The sequence below is a fragment of the Cygnus atratus genome, chromosome 1 (assembly GCF_013377495.2).
Source record: "Cygnus atratus isolate AKBS03 ecotype Queensland, Australia chromosome 1, CAtr_DNAZoo_HiC_assembly, whole genome shotgun sequence".
NCBI lineage: Eukaryota > Metazoa > Chordata > Aves > Anseriformes > Anatidae > Cygnus > Cygnus atratus.
In genome coordinates, this window is record NC_066362.1 from 101,640,620 (window position 1) to 101,665,082 (window position 24,463).

The 24,463-nt window shown below is 41.6% G+C and overlaps 1 protein-coding gene across 1 annotated transcript in view; it reads left to right on the forward strand.

Moving 5' to 3' along the window:
* Positions 1-24,463, forward strand: part of PRMT8 (protein arginine methyltransferase 8) — a 78,832-nt gene that overhangs the window by 19,672 nt on the left and 34,697 nt on the right. The window contains exons 2-3 of the mRNA XM_035545672.1: positions 20,443-20,628; positions 22,552-22,707. Coding sequence (XP_035401565.1) covers positions 20,443-20,628; positions 22,552-22,707 — 342 coding nt within the window. The remainder of the gene's footprint in view (positions 1-20,442; positions 20,629-22,551; positions 22,708-24,463) is intronic.

Genomic DNA, 24,463 nt, shown 5'->3' on the forward strand with positions numbered 1-24,463 from the left:
CAATGAATAGCCAGGAATTTAATTGGTATAGTTTATTTTTAGATTCCTTGAGTCCATGACCAACATTTCAAAATCAGCTGTAAGAATTGATGCACTTTAATAATACAGAGATATTTCTTCCCCTTGTACAGCTCTCAGAAATGCAGGTAAGAGATGAACTGATGCTAAACTTGTAAAAGATCATTATTTCCCAAAAGCTGTAGCCTAGTTCAAAAGGAAAATTCTGCAATCACCTTTTCATCTTTCCCCACTTTCAACAAACAGGCAATAGGTATACCCCAGACCTTCCCTCTCAACTAACACAAAAGCCTCTAATAGCCTTGTCAGAACAGCAGGCTATTTCCTCTTCTTACATTTGTGCATCTTGATTGCCTTTGTTCTAGAGAGTTTTGGATGTAGTACTGCAAGAGAAGAGATCTGGTATTTCTGGTCCTGTCAAAACTCCTAAGAACTAGAAACCTCAGAACAAAAATCTGTTACCTGAAAACATATAGTTTGTACCTGCTGCTTTTCTTCCTGGATAATTGAACGGAAGAAAAACAAAAACATTTCATGGTGATCAAACAATTTAAGTGCCCCTGGGCCTTTAAAAGCTACTTTAGATATTAGGTGTGCTTCCAATTTTGGTAGCAGTAACATCTTATTCTGTAAACTATGGCTGGCAATTACATTCTTATCTCTCACAGATGATCTCAGTTTTTATTTTAAATTCCCATGATTATATCAGTTCAACCAGTCACCACCCCTTATTAGGGCACCTTCCTATTTTTTACTACTGTAAGGTCTCATCTCTTCCCAAATGAATGAATGATGAAATTATGTTAAATTCTCACCTTCTTTTGTCAGAAAAAGAGAGGCTTAATACACTACTAAAATAAGAAGGATTTTTTGTCTTCATTTGCTTTTATTTCCCTGTCATGAATCCTTAAAAATGGTCTCTTGGTGGAAATTGTTGACTTGCAGTGTTACCATGTCACACCTAGCTGTAAAACTGTATGAAACCAGAAGCCACAACCTACCAGAGCCCTGTGAGTCTACTGATTGCAGTTTATGCTGCTCTGTGATCTGCACACCAAACTCAACTCTTCAGACTGGATTCTGGAACAGGAGAAGGACTGGGCTGCTCTAACCTGCAAAAACCGAAGAGCAACTTCTTAGCAAGGCACCAAATTCAGAAGAGCTCTATTAGAAAGCATGCTATATCTGAGCCACAAAAAGGTTGAAAAGTCTTGCATACCTCTCATAAACACAGTAGCCCTTATTATCTAACCTTTATTTCTCAGCCTGCTGGATTTGCTTATGGGTGTTAAGCTTGCATCAAAATAACCAGTGTACTTGAGTGAGGTCACCTGTTCCATTCTTGATCACACTGAAGAATGGAAACAAAACCTCAGAACATCTATCCATAGAACATCACAGCTTGTCTCCTTCATGAGCTTTAAAATTCACCTATATCAATTCTCTACTTTTCAATTCTTTAGTCATGTAAAGAGAGACCATTACACTGTAATGAGTCTGTACACTGTATGTTTATTGGGAAGGAACAACATGGCTATCAGTGGAGATTCACATCCATACAATTGATTGCAGTGATTTAGACTTTGCTGCTTGAAATGGAGAATGAGTTTAGCAATCTGCCATCTGTATTCCGCTTTAACACTGTCTTCCAGATGGTTCTTGATTTACTACTGAGTTGAAGCATACGAGACTTGCTATGACTTCAATAGAAAGAGATTTGATACTAGCCAGTACTTGAAACCCTTCACAATGGAACTTAACTCACTTGTCATCAGTCTTGAGGCACTTTAAACAGATGGACAACAGAGTCTAATGAAGTATTTTTTTTTTTTTTTTTCTGGAGAATACTGTTAGTAAGGTCAGAGAAGAAAGGGACTGGGGCAAAAACAAGGTGAACATAAAAAAGAGTAATTCCTGATAATTTACTGTAAAATTCAGCTGAGCATTTTCATTTGCTCATACTTGTGCTCATGGACATTGAGCTTTTGCATTTGATTTGCAAAAATATTCACAGAACACAAAATAAAGATGGATACTTTTATGTAATTATTTGTATTTGAAGTGGGCCCTGTACTGTGAAAGGCTCACAGGATCATCAGAATTTATTGATACCTTTGTAGAAATTGCCATACCAGATTCAAAGTGTGTGTATGCTTCTAATTCTACTCCAGTACCCTCCCTGCAAAACTAACATAATTATTAGAACAGAAGGTTCAGACAAAAATGAAGAAAAAAGTTCAGAATGGAGAGAGAAATACATTTCTGTGCAACAAATTCTTTCAGATTTAGTCTCATCTGTGTTGTGCCACCAAGCTTCTAGTCCTTTACATCTTTTTTTTCCAAATTCTTTTTCGGGTCTTTTTTATTCATAGATAAACATTTAATACTTGGCCAAAACCTACTAAGTGCCACATCAACATTATCTTTTTCCAAATGTTAATTATACACTTGATGAATATTTATGCTAATAAAATTTTAATTAGTTTGCCTTTTAAATTTAATTTATTTAGTATTATGAAGCAAGTAAATAAGGTCTAGCTGACCAGGACAGCTATAATTACAATCCCTTCAAACCTTTGTAGACTCATTCTTGAGTTGAGCTTTTCTGTCCAAAAATGGCATCCTACTATTGAGCAGAAAATGAATCACATGACATCGTGAAGATTCACTTGCATCTCACAAATTCCATAGCTAATGCCGTTAGAAAAGAGCATGCATACACACAAAAAAAATATGGATGCACGATAGACCATCTGCTCTACACAATAGTGTGTAGATGAAAGCACAAGGCGTTTCTCCAGTTTTTTCTTGTAACAGTGATCATGTAAATTAAGATGTTGCAGTAAAGTCTGTGACATTAAGTCTAAAACAATAGCTCTATCACATGCCAAAGATAATCAAAACACAACCTTGTCCTAAGGAAAGGCACATCTCAGCACATTGTAAATAATGCTTTGCTATCCTTTCATGAGTTAGTTTGCAAAGAGTAAATTTCAGTTAATAGGAGTACGGTTCTCTCATATTTCCTTCTGCTCTATGCTGAAATGGACTGTCGTAATATATACTGTTCATGCTGTACATTGGACCTTCTACTTTACATATGTTGCAAATTCTCTTTATAAAAGGGAACACAACTTCCATTAAACTTCAATGTCCATAACTGCAGTTTGTCACCTGAACCTGTTTTTAGCTGCTGCACCGGAACTGCACTGTAATATGTAGTAATCAGTCAAGAGGGCAGACCAGATGCATAGCATTATTATTATCTGTACTAGACATGGACTAAAACTGCTTAAGCTTTTAGCTACAGCTACTTAACATCACTCCCATCCTTACATACATCCATAGACCTGCTGTTATATGTAGCTTCAAAATCTTTTCCTTCCAGAGTTTTATGTCTTGTTCTTCTGACAGTGCGCATTCCTTAATCTCGTGAAAACAGGTTCTGTTTCTATTGCATATGTAAATTTTTAAATCCATATTTATAACCAACTCTGTAATCTGCACAGAGATCAGGTTTATAAGTTTATCCTACCATTGCCACTGTATCTCCTGCATAGTACTAATATAACTGTCCATGTCTTGATATCATATAATATAGGTGGAAGGAACCTGTGAAGGGACCTCTTTTCCCCATTAAGAATCTTGACAGTATCTAATATCCTGGGCGAGATCCACAAAAGTATCTCAGTTCCTGTCTCATATTTGGCTTTGGATACCAAAATTACTTTTTAACTTTCAAAGAGTAAGTAACAGATTGCACACCTTTGTGATCTTTGCATTCTTTTTGCTACTTGGTGTTATTTCTGCTGCAGCCTAGATATGCCAATTGTTGCTAGCATCTTATACTTTGACTTTTGGGGGATTTGACCACTCAGTGTATAATCAAGTTACTTGTATGATTCCTCAGTCTCAGTTGTTCTGGACAAAAGCTTTATTCCAAAGCAAGCAATAGAACCTTATATTTGAGAACCTGCCTCAGTGTTTTCACAGTATTTTTGTTATCACCATAGGGATAACAGGTAGCAATTATAATGTGCTCTAAGCTATACTTGTCAGTAATGGACCATGAATTTCCTGATAGTAAGTGGACAGGTTTGTCTATGATGGGTTGATCTGACATTGTACATTTCAGATACACCATTTGAAAAGTTTAGAGAAGTGCATGACTTTGAAGTGGCTGAAAAAGTAGTATCTTCAAAGCAAGCAGTTTTCAGAATCAGATCTCTATCCCTATTTTCTTAGAGTCTAACTACTGAGAAACTCAGAATTTCCATGCAGAGGACAGATTTACAGCTGCATTTAACTCACAGTTATCTGCAATTTAGAATACGTATGAGGCTCTTCCATAGAATGGTTTGGGTTGGAAGGGACCTTAAAACCCAGCTGCCATGGGCAGTTCCACCCAACCCTGCCATGGGCAGGGACACCCTCCACTACACCGGGTTGCTCAAAGAACCATTCAGCCTGGCCTTGAACACTTCCAGTGATGGGACATATACAGCTTCTGTGGGCAAGCTGTCCCAGTGCCTCACTGCCCTTATAGTAAAGAATTTCTTCCTTATATCTGATCTAAATCTACCCTCTTTTAGTTTAAAGCCCCTTGCCCTATCACTACATTCCCTGTAGAGTCGCTGTCCAGCATTTTTGTAGGCTCCCTTTAGGTACCAGAAGTCTGCTACAAGGTCTTCGTGGAGCCTTCTCTTCTCCAGGCTGAACAACCCCAACTTTCTCACCTGTCTTCAGAGGAGAGGTGTTCCACCTCTGTGCTTATCTTTGTGGGCCTCTGGATTCATTCCAACAGTCCCATGTCCTTTTTGTGTTGGGGGCTCCAGAGCTAAATGCAGTATTCTCAATATTTGCCTTCTCCATCTTCCTGGTTGAGTGGCCTGTAGCAGACCCCCACTATAATGTCACCTGTCTCTTCCCTCCCTTTAATCCTGACCCATAAGCTCTCTATCAGCTCCTCATCCATCCCCAAGCAGAGCTCCATGCACTCCAGCTGCTCATTGGCATAGAGTGTGATGCCCCCTCCTCGTCTCCCCTGCCTGTCCTACCTAAAGAGCCTGTATGCTTCAATTCCAACACTCCAGTTATGGGAGACATCCCACCATGTCTCCGTGATACCAATAAGATTATAGCCCTGCAGGTGTGTGCACACCTCTTATCTCTTCTTGTTTATTCCCCATGCTACATGTATTTGCATAGAGACATTTAAGTTGGGTCCTTGATGAAGCTGATTTACTGGCAGCAAATAAACAGAGCTTAATTTTAATCAAGGAGAAAATAGATTTATAGCTGCTGAGGAAATGGCTATTTCAGCCTGATTGTGAGAAACATCACAACATAAAGACGCCACTAAGAAAAAGAAAATCCACAAGGAAAGGCAAATATTCTTTACTGGTCTTTCAAAGCCTCACTTCTTGAAAACATTTACCTAAGACAGACATAACTAAGGTCCTTGTTTCCAAATAGTAATGTCTGTCTGCAGTTCAATGTTTGTCTTACCTGGTCTCTGAAGGAATCCTTTGGTCTCTGTCCACATTGCATTGCGTTCCTTGTATGCTTCACATCCTTTGCATAAAAAGGTTTTTTCATGAGTAGGGAAGCTAATGAAACCTTGTTTCCTGCAAGTAGGTACTCTTTATCCCCTCATCTGCCATCTTAGTTCTGAGCTCTGACTAGAATTTTTCCTATATTTTTATTAATGATCAAACAGTATGGTTAGTCTGGAGACTACAGAGTACACATGTAACACAAACCAGTTAGCTTAATAAGTTGCTAGCAAGTAGAAACAATGACAACTAAAATCTGGCTGCTTCACCTTCAGTGGATCATTAAATTGTCAGTTCTTCTACCAAATTTCTGATTTAAAAAAAATGTGTAGGAATACATCCGAGTACAGAAATGCTGTCCAGATGTGCAGGGATGGAATCAGGAAAGCCAAGGCACTGACAGAACAAAACTTGCCGAGGGATGCAACGAATAACAAGAATAACAAGTTCTACAGGTATATTGGCCGCAAAAGAAAGGCTAAAGAGAACATATCGCCTCTGCAGATGAAGATGGAGAACTGGTAACAACAGATGTGGAGAAGGCAGAGGCGCTTAACAACTTCTTTGCCTTGGTCTTAACTAGTGATAAGGCTTCCCATATCTCTCGAGTCTCTGAACCTCTAGGTGGGGGCTGGGGGAGCAAAGTCCCTCCCACTATAAGTAAAGAGCAAGTTTGGGACCTCCTGACGCAACTTAAAAACTACAAGTCTATGGGCCCTGAAGACATGCATCCCAGGGTCCTGAAGGAATTGGCTGATGTAGTCGGCAAGCCACTCTCCATCATATTTGAAAAATCATGTCTGTCAGGTGAAGTCCCTGGTGACTGGAAAAAGGGAAACATCACTCCCAGTTTTAAAAAGGGTAGAAATGAAGACCTGGGGAACTACAGAGCAGTGAGCCTCAACTCTGTGCCTGGCAAGATCATGGAATGAATCCTCCTCGGAGGCAATGTTAAGGCACATGCGGGACAAGGAGGTGATCAGGGGCAGCCAGCATGGCTTCACCAACGGTAAATTGTGCCTGACCAATCTGGTGGCCTTCTATGATTGAGCAACTGCATCAGTTGACAAGAGGAGCCCGACAGATGTCATCTACTTGGACTTCTGTAAGGCCTTTGACATGGTCCCACATGACATCCTAATCTCTAAATTGGGAAGATATGGATTTGAAGGGTGCACCATCTGGTGGATAAGGAATTAGCTCAATGGCTGCACCCAGAGCATAGTGATCAATGGTTCTATGTCCAGGTGGAGGTTGGTGACAGGTGGTGTCCCTCAGGGGTCTTTCTTGGGACCCGTGTTTTTCAGTTTCTTCATCAATGACATAGACGATGGGACTGAGTGCACCCTCAGCAAGTTTACAGACGACACGAATCTGAGTGGTGCAGTTGATACCGAAGAAGGAAGAGATGCCATTCAAAGGGAGCTGGACAGGCTGGAGAAGTGGGCCCATGTGAACTTCATGAGGTTCAACAAGTCCAAGGTGCTGCACCTGGGTCGGAGCAATCCCAAACAGGAGTATAGACTGGGAGAAGCACTCATTGAGAGCAGCCCTGGGGAGAAAGACTTGGGGGGTTCTGGTGGACAAAAGGCTCAATGTGAGCCAGCAGTGCATACTTGCAGCCCAGAAGACCAACTGCATCCTGGGCTGCATCAAAAGAGGTGTGACCAGCAGGTCGAGGGAGGTGATTGTCGCCCTCTGCTCTGCTCTTGTGACTCCCCACTTGGAGTGCTGCATCCAGGTTTGGGGCTCCAAGCACAAGAAACATGTGGACCTGTTCGAGCGAGTCCAGAGGAGGTCTACAAAGATGATCAGAGGACTGGAGCACCTCTCCTATGAAGAAAGGCTGAGAGAGCTGGGGATGTTCAGTCTGGAGAAGAAAGGGCTCCAGGGAGACCTCATTGCAGCCTTTCAGTGTTTAAAGGGGCCTTATAAAAAAGATGGAGCAGGACTCTTTATTCGGGTAGATAATGATAGGACAAGGGGAATGGTCTTAAACTAAAAGAGGATAGATTTAGTCCAGACATGAGGAGGAAATTCTTCACTGTAAGGGTGGTGAAGCAGTGGAACAGCTTGCCAAGAGAAGTTGTTAGTCGGTCAAGGGACGTGATTGTCCCACTCTACTGTGTGCTGGTGCAGCCTCACCTCAAGTACTGTGTGCAGCTCTGGGCACCACAGTACAAAAAGGATGTGAAACTATTGGAGAGTGTCCAGAGAAGGGCTACAAAGATGGTGAAGGGCCTAGAGGGTAAGATATATGAGGAGAGGCTGAGGTCACTTGGCCTGTTCAGCCTGGAAAAGAGGAGGCTGAGAGGAGACCTCATCGCGGTCTACAGCTTTCTCACAACAAGGAGTGAAGGGGCAGGCATCAATCTATTCTCTTTAGTGACCAGTGATAGGACCCGAGGGAATGGTGTCAAGCTGCGACAGGGGAGGTTCAGACTGAATCTCAGGAAGAGTTTCTTCACTGAGAGGGTTGTCGTGCACTGGAACAGGATCCTCAGGGACGTAGTCATGGCACCAAGCTTGTTGGAGTTTAAGAGTTTTGACTGTGCTCTTAGTCATATGCTCTGAATTTTTGGGCAGACCTGTGTGGTGCCAGGAGTTGGACTCGATGATCCTTATGGGTCCTTTCCAGCTCAGGATATTCTATGATTCTATGATTCTGAGTTGTGGATGCCCCATCCCTGGAGGTGTTCAAGACCAGGTTGGATGGGGCTTTGGCCAACCTGATGTAGTGGGAGGCATCCCTGCCTATGGCAGGGGGGTTGGAGTTAGATGATCTTTAAGGTCCCTTCCAACCCAAGCCATTCTATGATTCTATGAATGCAAAGGTGTTTGATATTTCCACTGTTCTTTCAATTTAAACTGCTGAAAAGGCAGTTCTTTCAAATGAAACTGCTCAAAAAGCAGACGAGCTCAAAAGTTATCACTGGGGTACACAGACAAGATATTGTGACAGCTTCATTTCCTTAGAAAATCAGGTTAAAACTGCCCTTCCACAGATAATGAACCAAATTTTTTGCTCAATCCAAAGATCACCCAAGATATGCTCCCACTTACCTGGAAAAAGATTTATTCCACAAGAATACAAGCCAAAGGAGTCAAGAGAGGTTTTAACCAGTGCCATTGTGTAACGATTTTCAAGAAGACATTGTAGAAGTAAGCCTCAGTTTTGGGAGGAGGATACCAAACACCTCTTATATGTACCTACGCTCTTATATCTGCAGCAGGAAGAAGTTGTATTGTTGGAACTGCTAAGGTGGTTGCATATCAGGTGATAATCTCTTGCATGTTAAAGGAGTAGATTATTACATTCAGACTGATGAAGATGGAGCTAGGCATATTTTATTCTAGTAGTTCTGACATAGAAAGCTATCTGGCCCAGCAAATAATTATACTTTCGGATATCGTGAAACTATTTGTTTAAAAATAAAAGAGAATGCCGAAAGTTATTCATATTAAGCTGTAACACCATTCTTAATGAGTGTTGTTTCTTAATGAAAGGATAGACATTAATGAAAGGGTAGACAGAAGATATTGTTAACCTCTTCAATGCCATTAGAATGCCATAAAAGATTAAGAATTTGACAAGCAGAAAACACTGTGGCTTGAACAACAGTTTTATAAGTATTTGAATTTTAACTGCCAGACCTGCGTCTCCCAAGCAATGTCAAGAAACTGGCATTGAAATGCAGGTTTATTTTTACTCCATACACCTCAGCTTTCGTCACAAACCTCCTAAAAAGAAGTAGTGCGTATTTCCCTTTCTCAGCCCCATCTTACCTTTCTGTAGGTAGACCAATATACCTAAAAGACTCAGATTTTCAAAACAGGTTGACTACCAAGGTAGTCTTGAATACCCAGTTCTCTTTTGTGTTATGGGAATTGTACATCTAGGTAGCCTCCTCAGCCCATGTTGACCTAGGTACCTAAGTTTTCAAGAAAAGAGAATTTCAACACTTCCCATTGATGAAAATGGACAACTCCACATATCTAAATTTTAGATTTTAATTTTAGATTTTTAATTTTTAGATTTCAATATTTTTTTTTGATTTTTGATTTTTTTTTAATTTTACTGATGTCAAGGTATACAAATGTGAGATTTTGAGAAATGAACGACAGTTATGAATCTTGCCCTCTGTAAGAACACAAAGCTTTTAAAAAAGTGGTCCCGTACTAATATCTTTAATGCAGCTGTAGTCTGCCAACTTTGTCCACAAATAAAAAAATAAAAAAAAAAAGGAATTAAACTTTCTTTAATTTTAAAATACAGGAAAATACTTAGCTAATTTCCTCTGACTTAAGTGTTGAAATGACATAGAGTACCAGGATCTAAGTCCCATAGTAATGGTAGAAAAAGATTCCTTCTGAGATCCTTCAGATCCTCCAACTGCAACAAATGGGAGATGGAAAACTACAGGGATGCATGTTTATCACAGTGATGAATGCATTCTGAAGCAGCTGCTTGCATTCTTTCAAACTGTATTGGCAATGGCATTGGCCAATGTTCTGGAACTCTGTGCAGCTGGCTGGAATCCATATTTTTAATAAAAATGATTTACCCAGATCTAATTTATTAGATCACTTAATTGATGTGAGGTTCACATCTTGCCCAGATGCTTTCCCTTTCCAGGACTTATTCAAAAGATATGTTTTTAACAGGTAGGGTATGTGTGTGCTAGGCTTGTAAATCGTATCATGGATTTTTTTCAGTTCTGGAAGGGATACAGGAAGGTATCAGTGATCACCCACATACACACAAACATCACTCAATAAACACAGATAACAACATCCTTCTTTTCCTTTCCAGCTGATCAGGTTCATGCAGAAACTAGTTAGAAATAAGATTTAAATAGTCTGCAGTTTGGGTGCAGGGCTTAGTCAGATGAGCTCTCTGACCAATACCCTGTTTGCATAAAACTAGCCCTTTTACTACACATAATTTTGATTTTACCATGCTTGTTCTTCCCCCATCCACCTTAGCCCCACCCTTTCTCTACCCTTCATCTCTCAAAAAAAAAACACTTTATATTTCTGATACCATTACATGGGTAACTTTGACTTTACATGGTATTATTGATGCAGTTACGTAGATGCTGCTGGCCTTGCAATTTCTACTCACAAAAAAAGATCCTTGTTATTCCCCTCCAATTATCCGTGAATTTAGCCATCACATAACCATATAACTCCTCCTTAATCACCTGTGAAGTCCAGACATCACTCATTGTGATATCTGTAAATATTAGCTTCTCACTTTCTTATTTGTTATATTTAGACTGTCTCTTGTCATGTCCGATAGCTACTCACAGTCTGTTTGGTTAGCTAAACCTCAGACCAGGTCCTAATCATCTCTCTGAATGCCTTAAAAAACAATTATTTGTTGATTAATGCTCACAGAAGATAGGTATGACTAACATGCTACAAGGCTTTACTTTTAGAAAGCTTCATCTGGCCAGCTGGTCATCAAACAGATGTGGGAATTGTAAGCCTCCAGTATTTCTTGATATTAATTGATCCTCTGTCTTGCTGGATTGCTGTTTTCTGACTCTTCACCAGGGTTTTATACCTCCTGTCAGTATTTTTCTCAAATCCATCAGAAACCTAGTACTGTCTTAATAGCAATGATGCTTTATTCATCTTTTTTTTTTTTCCATCTTTTTGTTTGTTTGTTTGTTTGTTTTTCCTTTTCCTTTTGAATTTAGCTTGTTCACAGCACCCCCATAAAAGCTCGTTGGTAAAGATAAGCCAAGGTCATAATGCATTTGTTCATCATGAAACTGGACTCTGCTTCATGAAGCCTCCTCTGGTGGGCTACACAGATTTTTGGAAACACAGATGACGGCTTTGTACTGGAACAGATAGGAATCAAAAGCCAGTAGGAAGGGGCATACAGAGCACAAGTGTATTGTGCATATTCCTACTATGCTGTGAGAGCACAAAACCAGTTTAGAAGTGACTAAAGTGCTGATACAGAAATTTTGAATACAAGAATTGGCAAAGCTACAGGACATTTTAGCTACAGAACATTGTTTTGTCTCATGTCAGACTCTTCCTAACAGTCTTTGGACAAAATTCGTAGCTTGTGTAATTTCAGTGATGGTAATATCTTCCTTTAGGGATGTAAACTACTCTTGCAAATTTCTCTTACTGGAAAATTGCCAACAAGAGTGAATAAGTAATTCTGCTGAAAGATTGCTTCTTACACTCAGCCAAATTCATCCGTCTTTTAAGTTCACAAATGTAACTCCTTGACTTAGTAATCTTTCTTCTGATGCAACTTTGTGTATAGTTAAGTTCACAAGTAGTGCTCACCCATGTGAACCTTTTGAGAGGATGATCAGCTGGTAGGAGAAAGTGGAAGAAATGAATCTTCTCCAACTTGTCAGGTACCCTGTATTGACTCATCTTTGTGTATCACACATGATGCAAATACTATCACAACAGAGCACCAGCTCAACATGAGCTGGCAACGTGTGCTTGCAGCCCAGAAAGCCAACTGTATCCTGGGCTGCACCAAAAAAAGCATGGCCAGCAGGTCAAGGGAGGTGATTCTCCCTCTCTACTCTGCTCTCAGGAAACCCTACCCGGAGTACTGCGTTCAGCTCTGGGGCTCCCGGCACAAGAAGTACATGGACGTATAAGAACAAATCCAGAGGAGGGCCACAAAGATGACCAAAAGGCTGGAACACTTCTCCTCTGAAGAAAGGCTGAGAGATCTGGGGATGTTCAGCCTGGAGCAGAGAGAGCACCAGGGAGACTTTACAGTGGCCTTTCAGTACTTAAAGGGGGGAGGGGGGGCTACAGAAAAGCAAGAGAGGGACTATTTATCAGGGAGTGCAGTGATAGGAGAAGGAGTAATAACTTTAAACTAAAGGAAGGTGGGTTTAGATTAGATATAAGGAAGAAATTCTTTTACTGTGAGGGTGGTGAGGCACTGGAACAGGTTGCCAAGAGAAGTTGTGGGCGCCCCATCCCTGGAAGTGTTTAAGGCCAGGTTGGATGGGGCTTTGAGCAACCTGATTTAGTGGGAGGTGTCCTTGCCCACAGCTGGGGGTTTGGAACTAGATGATCTTTATGGTCCCTTCCTCCCCAAACCATACTATGAACCTATGACCAATAAAATAACATTTATGTCTCCACCAACTAGCACAAAAGAAATACAAACTTTCTTAGTGTTTTTTGTTTGTTTGTTTGGTTTGGTTTGTTTTTTTGAGGATGTCTTTAACAAATTGGAGACATTTGAGAATATATATTACAAATTACAGTCTGATTGTAAGCCCTGGATCCAGTGACACGGAAGAACAATTACAAATGGGGCCCTGAGCAATGAGAAGCCTTTGAACAAAGTACAGTAGCCCTTGGGCCAGGCTGGACAGGACAAGGTGAAAAAAAAGTGCTTTACACCACAGCAGGGGAGCAAGGCCCCACCAAGAGCCTTTGGCAGCAAGCACCCCTTTGGAATTTTGGAGTCAGGGATACGGATAATCTGTGGCCTGCTGCACTCCAGCTGAAAAAGAGATACTAGCAGCATGTGAAGGGGTTTGAGGTGCTTCAGAAGTAGTTGGTAGTGATGCACAGATCCTCTTGGAACCTCGATTAACTGTGCTAAGCTGAATGTTCAAAGGCAGGATTCCCTCTACACATCATGCAAGCGCTGCTACATGAAGTAAGTGGGTCACACTGACAACACAACAGCATTGGATAGGAAACCCCAACCAGACACAAATCTGGGAGGTGATCATGGATTGGCAGAGATTTCAGACTATCACCAGAGGAGGAGGTGATGTCTGATGAAGAGATCCCATTGCGTAATAAACTACCAGAGAATGACAAGCAATATCTCCTCTTCACTGATGGGTCCTGTAGTATTGTAGGAAAGCATCAGAGATGGAAAGCTGCTGTACGGAGCCCTAAACAAGAAGTCGCAGAAACTGCTGAAGGAGAAGGTGAATTAAGCCAGTTTGCAGAAGTGAAGGCCAGCCAGTTGGCTTTAGATACTGCTGAATGGGAAAAGTGTCCAGTGCTTTAACACTATGCTGACTCATGATGGTGGCAAGTGCCCTGTGGGGGTGGTTACAACAATGGAAGCAGAGCGATTGGCAGCACAGAGGCAAACCTATCCAGGCTGCCGCACTGGGGCAAGAGATTGCTGCCTGGGTAGAGAACCTGGTTGTAAAGGTACATCATGTAGATGCTCACATACTCAAGAGCTGTGTCACTGAGGAACATCAAAACAACTAGCAGGTGGATCAGGCTGCTAGAATTGAAGTGGCTTAGGTGGATCTAGACTAGCAACATAAGGGTGAATTATTTATATCTTGTTGGGCCCATGGCACCTCAGACCATCAAGGAGGAGATGCAACATATAGATGGGCTCATGATTGAGAAATGGACTTGACCGTGGACATCGCTGCATGGGTTATCCATGAGTGCAAAACATGTACCACGATCAAGCAAGCCAAGTGGTTAAAGCCACTCTGGTATGGAGTACGTTGAGTCACATATAAATATGTCATACATATTTTATACATAAATATGTGTACCTGAAGACTTTATTGTTTCTGATAAAAATAACAGCTTTCATCACATTCTTTGCTTTGCTACATTTAAGGTTTTTCCCAGATATTTGCTGTCAGAGGACACTGGCAGAAATTGTTTGCAGTACCTATAGCAAACCTATGACAGAGAGGTTTCCTGAGCCCCACTCACAAAATTATTCTTGTAGGTACCAACTTTGCCTTAGAGTTTCAGAATTACAGTGTTACACTGTGGTGGTTTTACTCAGGTGGGCATCCACGCTCCACAACAACCTCTCTCTCACTCCCCTTCCTTAAAGGGAAATTGGGAGAAAATATGATGAAAAGGGCTTAAGGGTTGAGACAAGGACAGGGAGATCACTCAATATTTATTGTCATGGGCAAGACAGACTCAGCATAGGGAGATTTTATTACCTAATACTAACAAGCTAGAGAAGTGAGAAACAAAGAAAACAAACTAAAAACACCTTCCCCCATCCACTCTCCTCTACCTCCTCCCACCTAGCAGTGCAGGGGAACAGGGAATGGGGGCTGTTCCTCCATGGTCACTCTCTTCCCCTGCTCCAATGTGGGGTCCTAACCATTGGATACAGTTCTTCGTGAAATGATCCTGTGTGGGCTTCCCACAGGCAGAAGCTCTTCAAGAACTGCTCCAAATATACGGCATGGGCTGCAGGGGGACAGCCTGCTCCACCATGGCTCTCTCCACAGGCCACAGGGGAACTTCAGCTCTGGCGCCTGGAACACCTCCTCCCCCTCTTTCTTCACTGACCTTGGTGTCTGCAGGGCCATATTTCTTACTCCTCACTCTCCCAGCTGCTGTTGTGCAGCAGGTTTTTTCCCCTTTCTTAAATCTGCTCTAACAGAGGTGCAAACAGCATCGCTTATTGGCCCAGCTCTGGCCAGCGGCAGGTCCCTTTGGAGCCAGCTGAAGCTGGCCCTTATCTGACATGGGGCAGCTTCTGGATTCTTCTCACTGAAGCCACCCCTGCAGCCCCCCGCTACAAAAACCTTGCCACATAAACCCAATACATACGCACAGTTATTATTGCAGTATGTAATACAAATGCTAGAAAAATTACATCATTTTAATTTGCAAGGTCTTTTTTCTGTTAATATGTGTAAAGCAGAAATGATGCATCTGTTTTAAGGTCCCTGTGACACAGAGTGTAGCTGACTCTCCAGGTCACCACCTCTTCCCAGTTTTCTGTTACCTCTTCTGCACAAGACCATGATAAGCATAGCACAGGACTGACAGTATGTGATCTAATGGTATTGACAGTCCAACGTTGTCACACAACAACCATCAACACATTTTACCATGGGCTGCTTGGCTACAAAATAAGAAAGATGAGAAGCAGACCTAAAGCTTCTGCTTCTTTTGCTACATGGGATATGCAGTCTGTTGCAGAGAGGTGGATAGTTAAGAAGAGTAACTTTACAGGCTTTCTCAAGTTCTAATACTGTCTCAATGACATAATAAAAGATATCTTACCAGTCTTTGGCTGTTGAAGAATTTGGCTGTCTTGCAGACTATGAGGTAACACTGTCAATTCCTTTACTGCAAACAAAATAAATTAGAAAACTTTTCCTAGCCTGAATTGCTGAATTTAGTTTCATTCTGTACCTTTAGTCAGAGTAAGTCTTGTTCTGACAATCCTATCTAGACAATAGTCATGCAGCCAAGAACAGACTTGATATTGGGACTCAGACAGAAGATTCACCTTCAAGACTGGTCTCTTTTCCTGTAGAAAAATATTTCTTTTGTACAGCAAACCACATCTGAACTTGTGGTTTGACATCAACAGAAATGCTAATACCACTTTGGTTTCATTTAAAGAACTAATAATCATTTCTCAGAATCACAGAATGGTTGAGGTTGGAAGGGACCTCTGGAGGTCTTCTGGTCTGACACCCCCAGCTCTAGCAGGACCAAATCTAGATGGCTTCTGGATATCTCTAAAGAGAGACACTCCACAACCTCAGTGGGCAACCTGTGCCCAGCACCCCACGCAGTCAAAAAGTGTTTTCTGATGTTCAGGGGGAAACTGCTGTCTTTCAGTTTGTGTCTATTGCCTCTTGTGCTGTCACTGAGCACCACTGAAAAGAGCCTGACTCTGTCCACTTTGCACCTTCTCTTCAGGTACTTATCTACATGAAGATGCCCCCAAAGCCTTCTCTTCTTTAGGCTTTTCGGGCCCACCTCTCTCAACCTTTCATCAGAGGAGAGACGCTCCAGTGCTGTAATCATCTTTGTGGCCTTTGTTGGGTTCTCCTGAGTATGTACGTCCTTGTCTCTCCTGCACTGGGGTGCTTAGAAGTGGACACAGTACTCCAGCTGTGGCCTCACCAGTGCTGAATAGAGGGGAAGGATTACCTCCCTTGACCTGCTGAAAATACTTTGCCTAATGCAGCCCAGAATACCAATGACCTTCTTTGCAGCAAGAGCACATTGCTGGTTCATATGCAACGTTGTGTCCACCAGGACCCCCTGTTCCTTTTCTGCCAGGCTGCTTTCCAGCCAGGCATCCCCCAGCATGCACTTGTGCCTGGGGTTGTTCCTCCCTAGGCACAGGACTTAGCACTTCTCCTAGTTGTGCTTCATTAAGTTCCTGTCAGCCCATTTCTCCAGCCTGTCAAGGTCCCTCTGCATGGCAGGGTGACCCTCTGGTGTATCCAACACTCCCACGTTTTGTGCCACCAGCAAACAGCCTGGGGGTGCACTCTGCCCTGTCATCCAGATGATTAATGAAGATGTTAAACAGGACTGGACCCGGTATTGACCCCTGGGGTACTCTACTAGTTACTGGTTCTCAGCTAGACTTCATGCCACTGACCACTACCCTCTGGGCCCAGTTTTCAAAGCAACTCACTGTCATCCCATCCAGCCCATACATCAGCAGTAGGTACGCTTAGTGCTCAGTAGCTACCCCTACCTTTCCAGTAGATAATTTTTGTGCAATTGCCTGTGGAGTGTCTAGAAGCCTTCTCACCTAAGAGAGGAAGACAATGGAGAGTTCACTGGATGTTAAGTTTATGGTTTTTTTTCTTACAAAATGATGCAGGACAAGATTTGGGAGAAAAATATAAGACTTCATAGAGTTCATATTAAAATTATATTAAATTTCATATTAAATTAAAATTAAATTAAAATAAAAATTTTTCAGCATCTTCATCGACGACCTTGATGAGTGAATAGTGTTCACCCTCACCAAGTACGCCAATGATACAAAGCTGGGAGGAGTGGCCAACACACCAGAGGGCTGTGCTGCCATTCAGCAATACCTGGACAGGCTGGAGAGCTGGTCAGGAGGAAACCATATGAGGTTTAACAAAAGCTAGTGTAGAGTCCTGCACTTGGGAAGGAACAACCACATGTATCAGTACAGGCTGGGGGATGACCTGCTGGAGAGGAGCTCTGTGGAGAAGGACGTGGGTCCTGGTGGACAACAGGTTGGCAATGAGCCAGCAGTGTGCCCTGGTGGCCAAGAAGACCAATGGGAACCTGGGGTTCATTAAAAGAAGTGGGGCCAGCAGATCAAGGGAGGTGATCCTCCCTCTCTACTCTGCCCTGGTCAGGCCTCACCTGGAGTACTGTGTCCAGTTCTGGGCTCCCCGGTACAAAAAAGACAGGGATCTCCTGGAAAGAGTCCAGCGGAGGGCCACAAAGATGATACGGGGCCTGGAGCATCTCCCCTGTGAGGAAAGGCTGAGAGACCTGGGTCTGTTCAGCCTGGAGAAAAGAAGACTGAGAGGGGATCTTATCAATGTTTACAAATACCTTAAGTGTGGGAGACAAAGGGATATGGCCCATCTCTTTTCAGTGGTCTGTGGGGACAGGACAAAGGGCAATGGCCACGAAATGGAGCACAGGAAGTTCTGCACAAACATGCGAAAGAACTTCTTCACAGTGAGGGTGACAGAGCACTGGAACAGGCTGCCCAGGGAGGTTGTGGAGTCTCCTTCTCTGGAAATACTCAAGACCCATCTGGATGCCTACCTGTGCAACCTGTTCTAGGGAACCTGCTTTGGCAGGGGGGTTGGACCCAATGATCTCTTGAGGTCCCTTCTAACCCCTACAATTTTGTGATTCTGTGAAAATGCAGTGCTGAACATCTACAGTTTAAATCCTTGTAATCTAGTGGAACAATATAGAAAGGACTGCAGGGCAAGTTAACTACAAAGATTTAATAATGTGTGCACCACTGGAGAAAAATGTTAGATTGTAAACCCAAGTATATAATTAAAACTATCAGGATTGAATTTAGAAGAGTTGAATCAATCAATACCTTGACAGAACTGGACAGGACAAAAATACAAATACCAGTTGGGAACAATTATATTCTGGATGAGAGGTGAACTGGATGAGGCGATAGAGTCAAAAAAGTCAGAAATAGAAAATAAAGCACTTCTGGATCATTTGGGACAAAAGGCTTTACAGGTACATAAACTACTTGTATTCCTTCTCCCAGAGTGACCAAAGAAACTGTCAAAAGGTGACGCATTTAAATCTTCAAATGATCTGGGGAAAAATGTATTTTTTTTTTATATTGAAGTAAACTGAACTAGGCTAATTGATGCTATACATAGAGAGTACAAGGGAATGTTTTGCAGTGACACAGTATAGAATATAGGGCAAAGTCTGTAAAAGTATTTAGGAGAGGCACATCTTGTCCCCACTGGGAAATTACTGAATTTGAAAATCAGAAGAAGGTAGAAGAGGAGTTGACATAGTTTAAGTGGTGTTGACTTTCTCAGTACCTGAAGTTGTTGACCCATAATTTGCAGGTCACTTGGCACACATGTGACGCTGTAATATCTTCTTCAGTCTTTCTCAGTTTTCAGCATTTTTCTTTATGTTAAGGATGAAAGATGGAGATATACCCCTAGCCAGACCATGGTCTGTATCTCTTTCCACTTAAACTGGTTCTGAAACATTCTATATTCTGTCTTAGAGGCTACAGACGTAAAATCTGAGTCAAGGGATTATAAGAATTCTGGCTCTATTGAAATTTTGCTACTGAAGGTGAAATACCAAGGAAAAACAAAGCACAGTGGGCCAGGATGTGTTGGCACCACATGACTCCCCAGAACAGTAAATTAAATTAAGAGATAACTGTTGTGGTTTAACAACTGATGGGCAGCTAAATTCCAACACACTGCTCTCTCACTCCCCCTCCTCAGAAGGACATGGGGACAAAAAGTAATGCACAAAAGAAAAACCTGCAGGTTGAGAAAAGGAGCAGTTTAATGAAAGGGAAGAAAAAGAAAAGCCACGCAGAAGCAAAGGAAAAAAATTACTCTATACTTCCCATCAGCAAGTTATGTTCAGCCATGCATTGGGAAGCAGGGCCTCAATAGTGGTTGCTCGGGAAGTAAAAAACTTTCACAAAAAGTGTTTCTATTTCCCCTTTGTTCCCCCTCAGTTTTTATTGCTGAGCATAATGTCATACAGTATGGAATATCCCCTTAGTCAGTTTAGGTCAGCTGTCCTTACTATGTCCCCTCATCACCTCTTGCCCACCCTGAGCCTACTGGAATTGGAGAGACAGCCTTGATGCTGTGCCACCATTCTTAAGCAATAGCCAAAACATTGGTACAATATCAGTTCTGTTCTAGCTACAAGTGAAAAGCGCAGTGGTATGTGGGCTTCTGTGGGGAAAGTTAATTCCATCCAATGCTGACCCAGTACAGTAACATATCCCACACAGCTTCTTACACTGCTTACTGAACGTGCTCACAGATTTTCAGATAGTGTAAGGGACTTTCAGATATTGTGAGCTTTCTCAGGCCTACCTCATCAATACAGCCAGATATATCACCTGACAATTAAGAATCTATTATGGATCATGTCTTTCATATTGGCAACACAGTGTTCAAAATCCTTTGATTGTCGGCCCTTATTTGCAGGAGAACTATTAAATTATTACAACTTGCCTTTTACAAAGCTGTGGCAGTTTGACAGAGAAATTTGTTACTAAAGCAGAAAACCTAGCTCTTAACTGCCATGTGTCAATGTTAATGCTAGTCAGTGCATGTTTGGAGTCACCCACTTAAGCCAACACCAGTGTTTTCAAATTACTTTGCACTGATGACAGTATCTGCAGAGGGACATCAAGGAAAAAGCCATTAAGGAAAATTTCTAAGACAGAGCAAATAAGTTAAAGAGACAGGAATAGTTAGCAGCTATTTTCCCAGATTTCACTTATGATAACCCGGGTGTCTTTGGTGTTACTACCTCTTAGCTCTTTACAATATTACTATGCTAGTCATAGAGAGAAAGGTTCTTTTTTAATGATGCCTCTTAACAATACTCTGTATTCTCCTAGGTTTGCCCTGTCCCATCCCAGCCTCCACAGCCTACTGTTGTTCCGAAACCAGTTCAATCTGTCATACATGTCCCATTGCAACCAAGCTGCCCAGGACGAGGCAAGATGGCAAAGCTCCTCAATCCAGAAGAGATGACATCCAGGGATTATTATTTTGATTCCTATGCTCACTTTGGAATTCATGAGGTAATATTTATCTTTATCTCAGTGATTATTACAGAATAAAAAATAAATAAAAGTTTTCTGTGATGTATGAGTTATTTATCCCCCTCACACTTCCTAATGATTATATTCTGCCTTTCCTCAGAACACTGGATTATCTGATCAAGTACCAAAGATATCATCCACTTCTCCAGAGATCTGTGTTCAAAACCTCTGTCCCACTTAAATCCTTACATATATGAATTTGCCACAGCACTTATATTAGCTACGTGTACACTGGTGATCTTCATCTGAGTACAGTTTAGTGCATTGGTGAGGACTGCAAACTAACCCAATCACACATGGAAACTACCTCGTTGTTAAGTTAGTCTTTTGTTCTCTTGCATATCTGAGCACATGCTAACAGAAAAGTTACTCAACTGACAAAGGAAGCCAAGTAGTTTTTTGACTCCTGGCATGTTACTTGAATGTACAAGCTGCACTAATGGGAACATATAGCTCAATATCATCCAGGAAATCCATTCCTGGAAAGAATTCACTATACACAGGGGACCATATTTACTAGAAAAAGTTGTCTGTGGACCCACTCTAAAGATACTAATAACATCTTACATTTGCATGACCCAAGAGTATGGGATTTTAAAGACATGGCAGCAAAAAGGCCAACAATGTGAAATCAGTGGCACTTTTCACAAACCACATAATGAACTATTTCCACTAGTCTAGTAATTGTTTCTGGAGCTTTTATATAAACAGGTTTCTGTCTGCCAATTGCACCTTGTCAGTGTACCATTCAGATATTCAAAAATATGATATTCAGATATGGAAGAAGACAGAGGAACAGTTGTGTGGGAAGGAGACTAAAGAGAACTACTAAAAGATACATTGGAGACCTCAACTCAGATTGAGTTCCTGATGGAACGATACAGCTCTGTAGGTTTCATGGAGTGCAGGGAGTGCCTCTTGCTGAGGCTTGAGAGGTGGGAAATGGCCTCTTTGCCTGCAGGAGGTCTGCTCTGGTCTGCACTGATCTGCATCAACAAGTAAAGGAGCTGCTAGAGGAGGCTGGCAGACTTTGCAACATCAAGGATGGGAGAAAGACTGACTAGGTCTTCTCCAAGGTACAAGAGCCGGGTTCAGGCTCTTGTACCTTGGAGAAGACCTAGTCAGTCCCTAAATGTACTGAAGGGAGGAGAAATTTGAGTGGTTTTGATTGATATAGTTTGATTAATATATACACAGTTGAGAGCAAGTTGTCAATTGAATGAAATTCATGTACTGCTGCAATCAATGAAGTAAAAATCAGCTCCTAACAATGACACCTTAAAATAGTGAAATAGTGGTCTAGGTTATACATAAATATCTTCTCAAAATTGGTCCTATGAATGAGTGAACAAAAGAACCGAAGGAGATTGCCAAATAGAGCACATGATTTCCAAGCTCAGCTGTGGACTAACTACATCTCTTTCTGCAAGGCTGACAAGATTGCCTTTTTAAAATGCTTTAAGGAATTATTTCTCTTGTGTTCAAAGAGGAACCTCAGAAAGTCTATAGGCTGAGGCTCTAGGTTGTTCATGATTTAGGAGAAAGAAGGAAAGTTTGCATTTCTGCATGGCTTCTGTCTACGCCCAGAGCAGTGCTGTGGTCAGATTAAGTTCTGATTGCCATTTGTCTATTTGTAACAGTGAAGTAATATTTAGAGAAATAAAATTGTATGAAGGGCATCATGCTTATTCTTAACAATTCACTTCTAAGTAGCTTGCCTTTTACAGTTGCTTTGATGTGTGCATCCCAAAGTACTTGAAAAACTCTTCAGGTTGTTAATAATGCTTGAATTACAAGAAGGAAATAAATTCAACAGCAATGTTGAATACATATAAGCACTTCAAATAATACGACAATGTTTTGTTGTTTGGTGTTTTTTGTTTGTTTTTTTTTTCACCACAGGAAATGTTAAAGGATGAAGTACGTACATTAACCTATAGAAACTCAATGTATCACAATAAACATGTTTTTAAAGATAAGATTGTCCTTGATGTTGGAAGTGGCACAGGAATCCTCTCCATGTTTGCTGCAAAGGCAGGAGCCAAGAAAGTATATGGGGTAAGAAGACTTCCCATCATGTTTTGGGTTTGTTTGCATATTTTGCCTGAGAAGAAAACAAGGAAAATAGATTTACATTGATTTACGTTTCTTACTTGTCTTGGTTTGAAATTCGTCCCTCCAAGCTTTTGTATGACTTGAGTTACAGTGCCTTCAGTGGAGGTCTGAAGTTTTCTATGATCTGCAGTAGGGCACCCTTTCCAAATCAAGACATACTGCCTGCTTTTTGGTGGAAAAGGGGGTCTGGAGGAGAGGGGAGGGTCTTTGGTGTTCTGATACATATCCACATTTCCTCCTGGCTGTCTCCCAGATCCCTGGCCATATGGTCTTCCTCCCTCCTCTAATTCTAGAGTGAGTCAACTCACTGGTAGAGAATTCACCCAGTAAAAGAAAAGTAAATACTTTTCCATGAGTTTGTTGTTACTGTCATTGTTTGCTTTGGATTTCTTTACAGTTCAGGCTCTACCTCAGGCATTTATAAAGCTCAGTGGTACACGAGTGTCAGCTCATCCGTGGACCGTTCAACACTGAAGCTAGAAACACAGGAAAACTTAGCATTCAAGGAATTCATTTAGGTGGGAAACTTCTCTGCGACAGCCTAAGAGTTTCAGCATTCTTGTCACATGAGCTACCTCACCATAAACCCTGTCACCTATCAGGCTGCAGAGTTGTATTTGTGCTGGAAAAACAGACATTTCAGAGATAAGGAAGCGGCAATCACATTCAAATTCAAAATTAACTCTATGATCCTTTTAGCAAAGAGTCCCAGTGGAAACTGTGATTGTTCTTATTAAAAAGCAAACATTTGACAGGAGTTATTACACAGAGCTGAGATGTTTCAGTTTCTTCTCTACAGTTAGTTTTTCAAATAGCATGTTAGGGGAACTGTTGACAAATGCAGTGTTGGTTTTCTGGCTACCATGACACTGAAATCAGTCCTTTTCTCACTCTTTTCCTTCTTAAGGTTCAAATTCATCCATTGTCCTGCCTAGTTCTTCTTACCTGTTCTCATTCACTGTTGGAACTTAGTCAATGACACTCAGCCAACTGCTAGAATCATCTCAGGGTCTCCAGGAGGTGCAAAGTATAGAATCACTGACTCAGAAAGATTTAGTCTGGAAGACCTCTGGAAGCCTCTAATCCAAACTCATGCTCAAAGCAGTTAAGTTTAAAACTATATCAGGTTGCTCAAGTCCTTGTGCAGCTCAGTTTTGAGAACCTCCAATGATGGAGAGTAAATTCTCTCTAAGCACCAATTTCAATGCTACAATCAGCGGAAATTTCCCTTGGCGCAGGCCATGACTACAGTCTTTTGTTCTGTTACTGTGCAATTCTGAAAAGAGATTCACTTTTTTTTTTCTCTGCAATCCCTTTCTGGATAGTTTAAGACAGCTATTGGATTTCCTCTTAGGCTTTGTCTTCTACAAACTAAACAGAACCAGTCCCCTCAGTTATTCTTTTCTTCATGCCTTCCCATACCCATCATGGGAAGACAATAGCAACGAAGCTGGTGAAGGGTCTCAAAAACAAGTCTTAAGAGGAGTTTCTGGGAGAGCTGGGGTTGTTTAGCTTGAAGGCTCAGGGGAGACCTTGTTGTACTTTACAATTACCTTAAAGGAGCTTGTAGCAAGGTGGGGATCAGGCTCTTCTCCCAAGCACCAAGTGATAAGACGAGGGAAAATGGCTTCAAGTAGCAACAGGGGAGGTTTAGGCTGACTATTAGGAGAAAATTCTTTACTGAAAGGGTTGTGCAGCA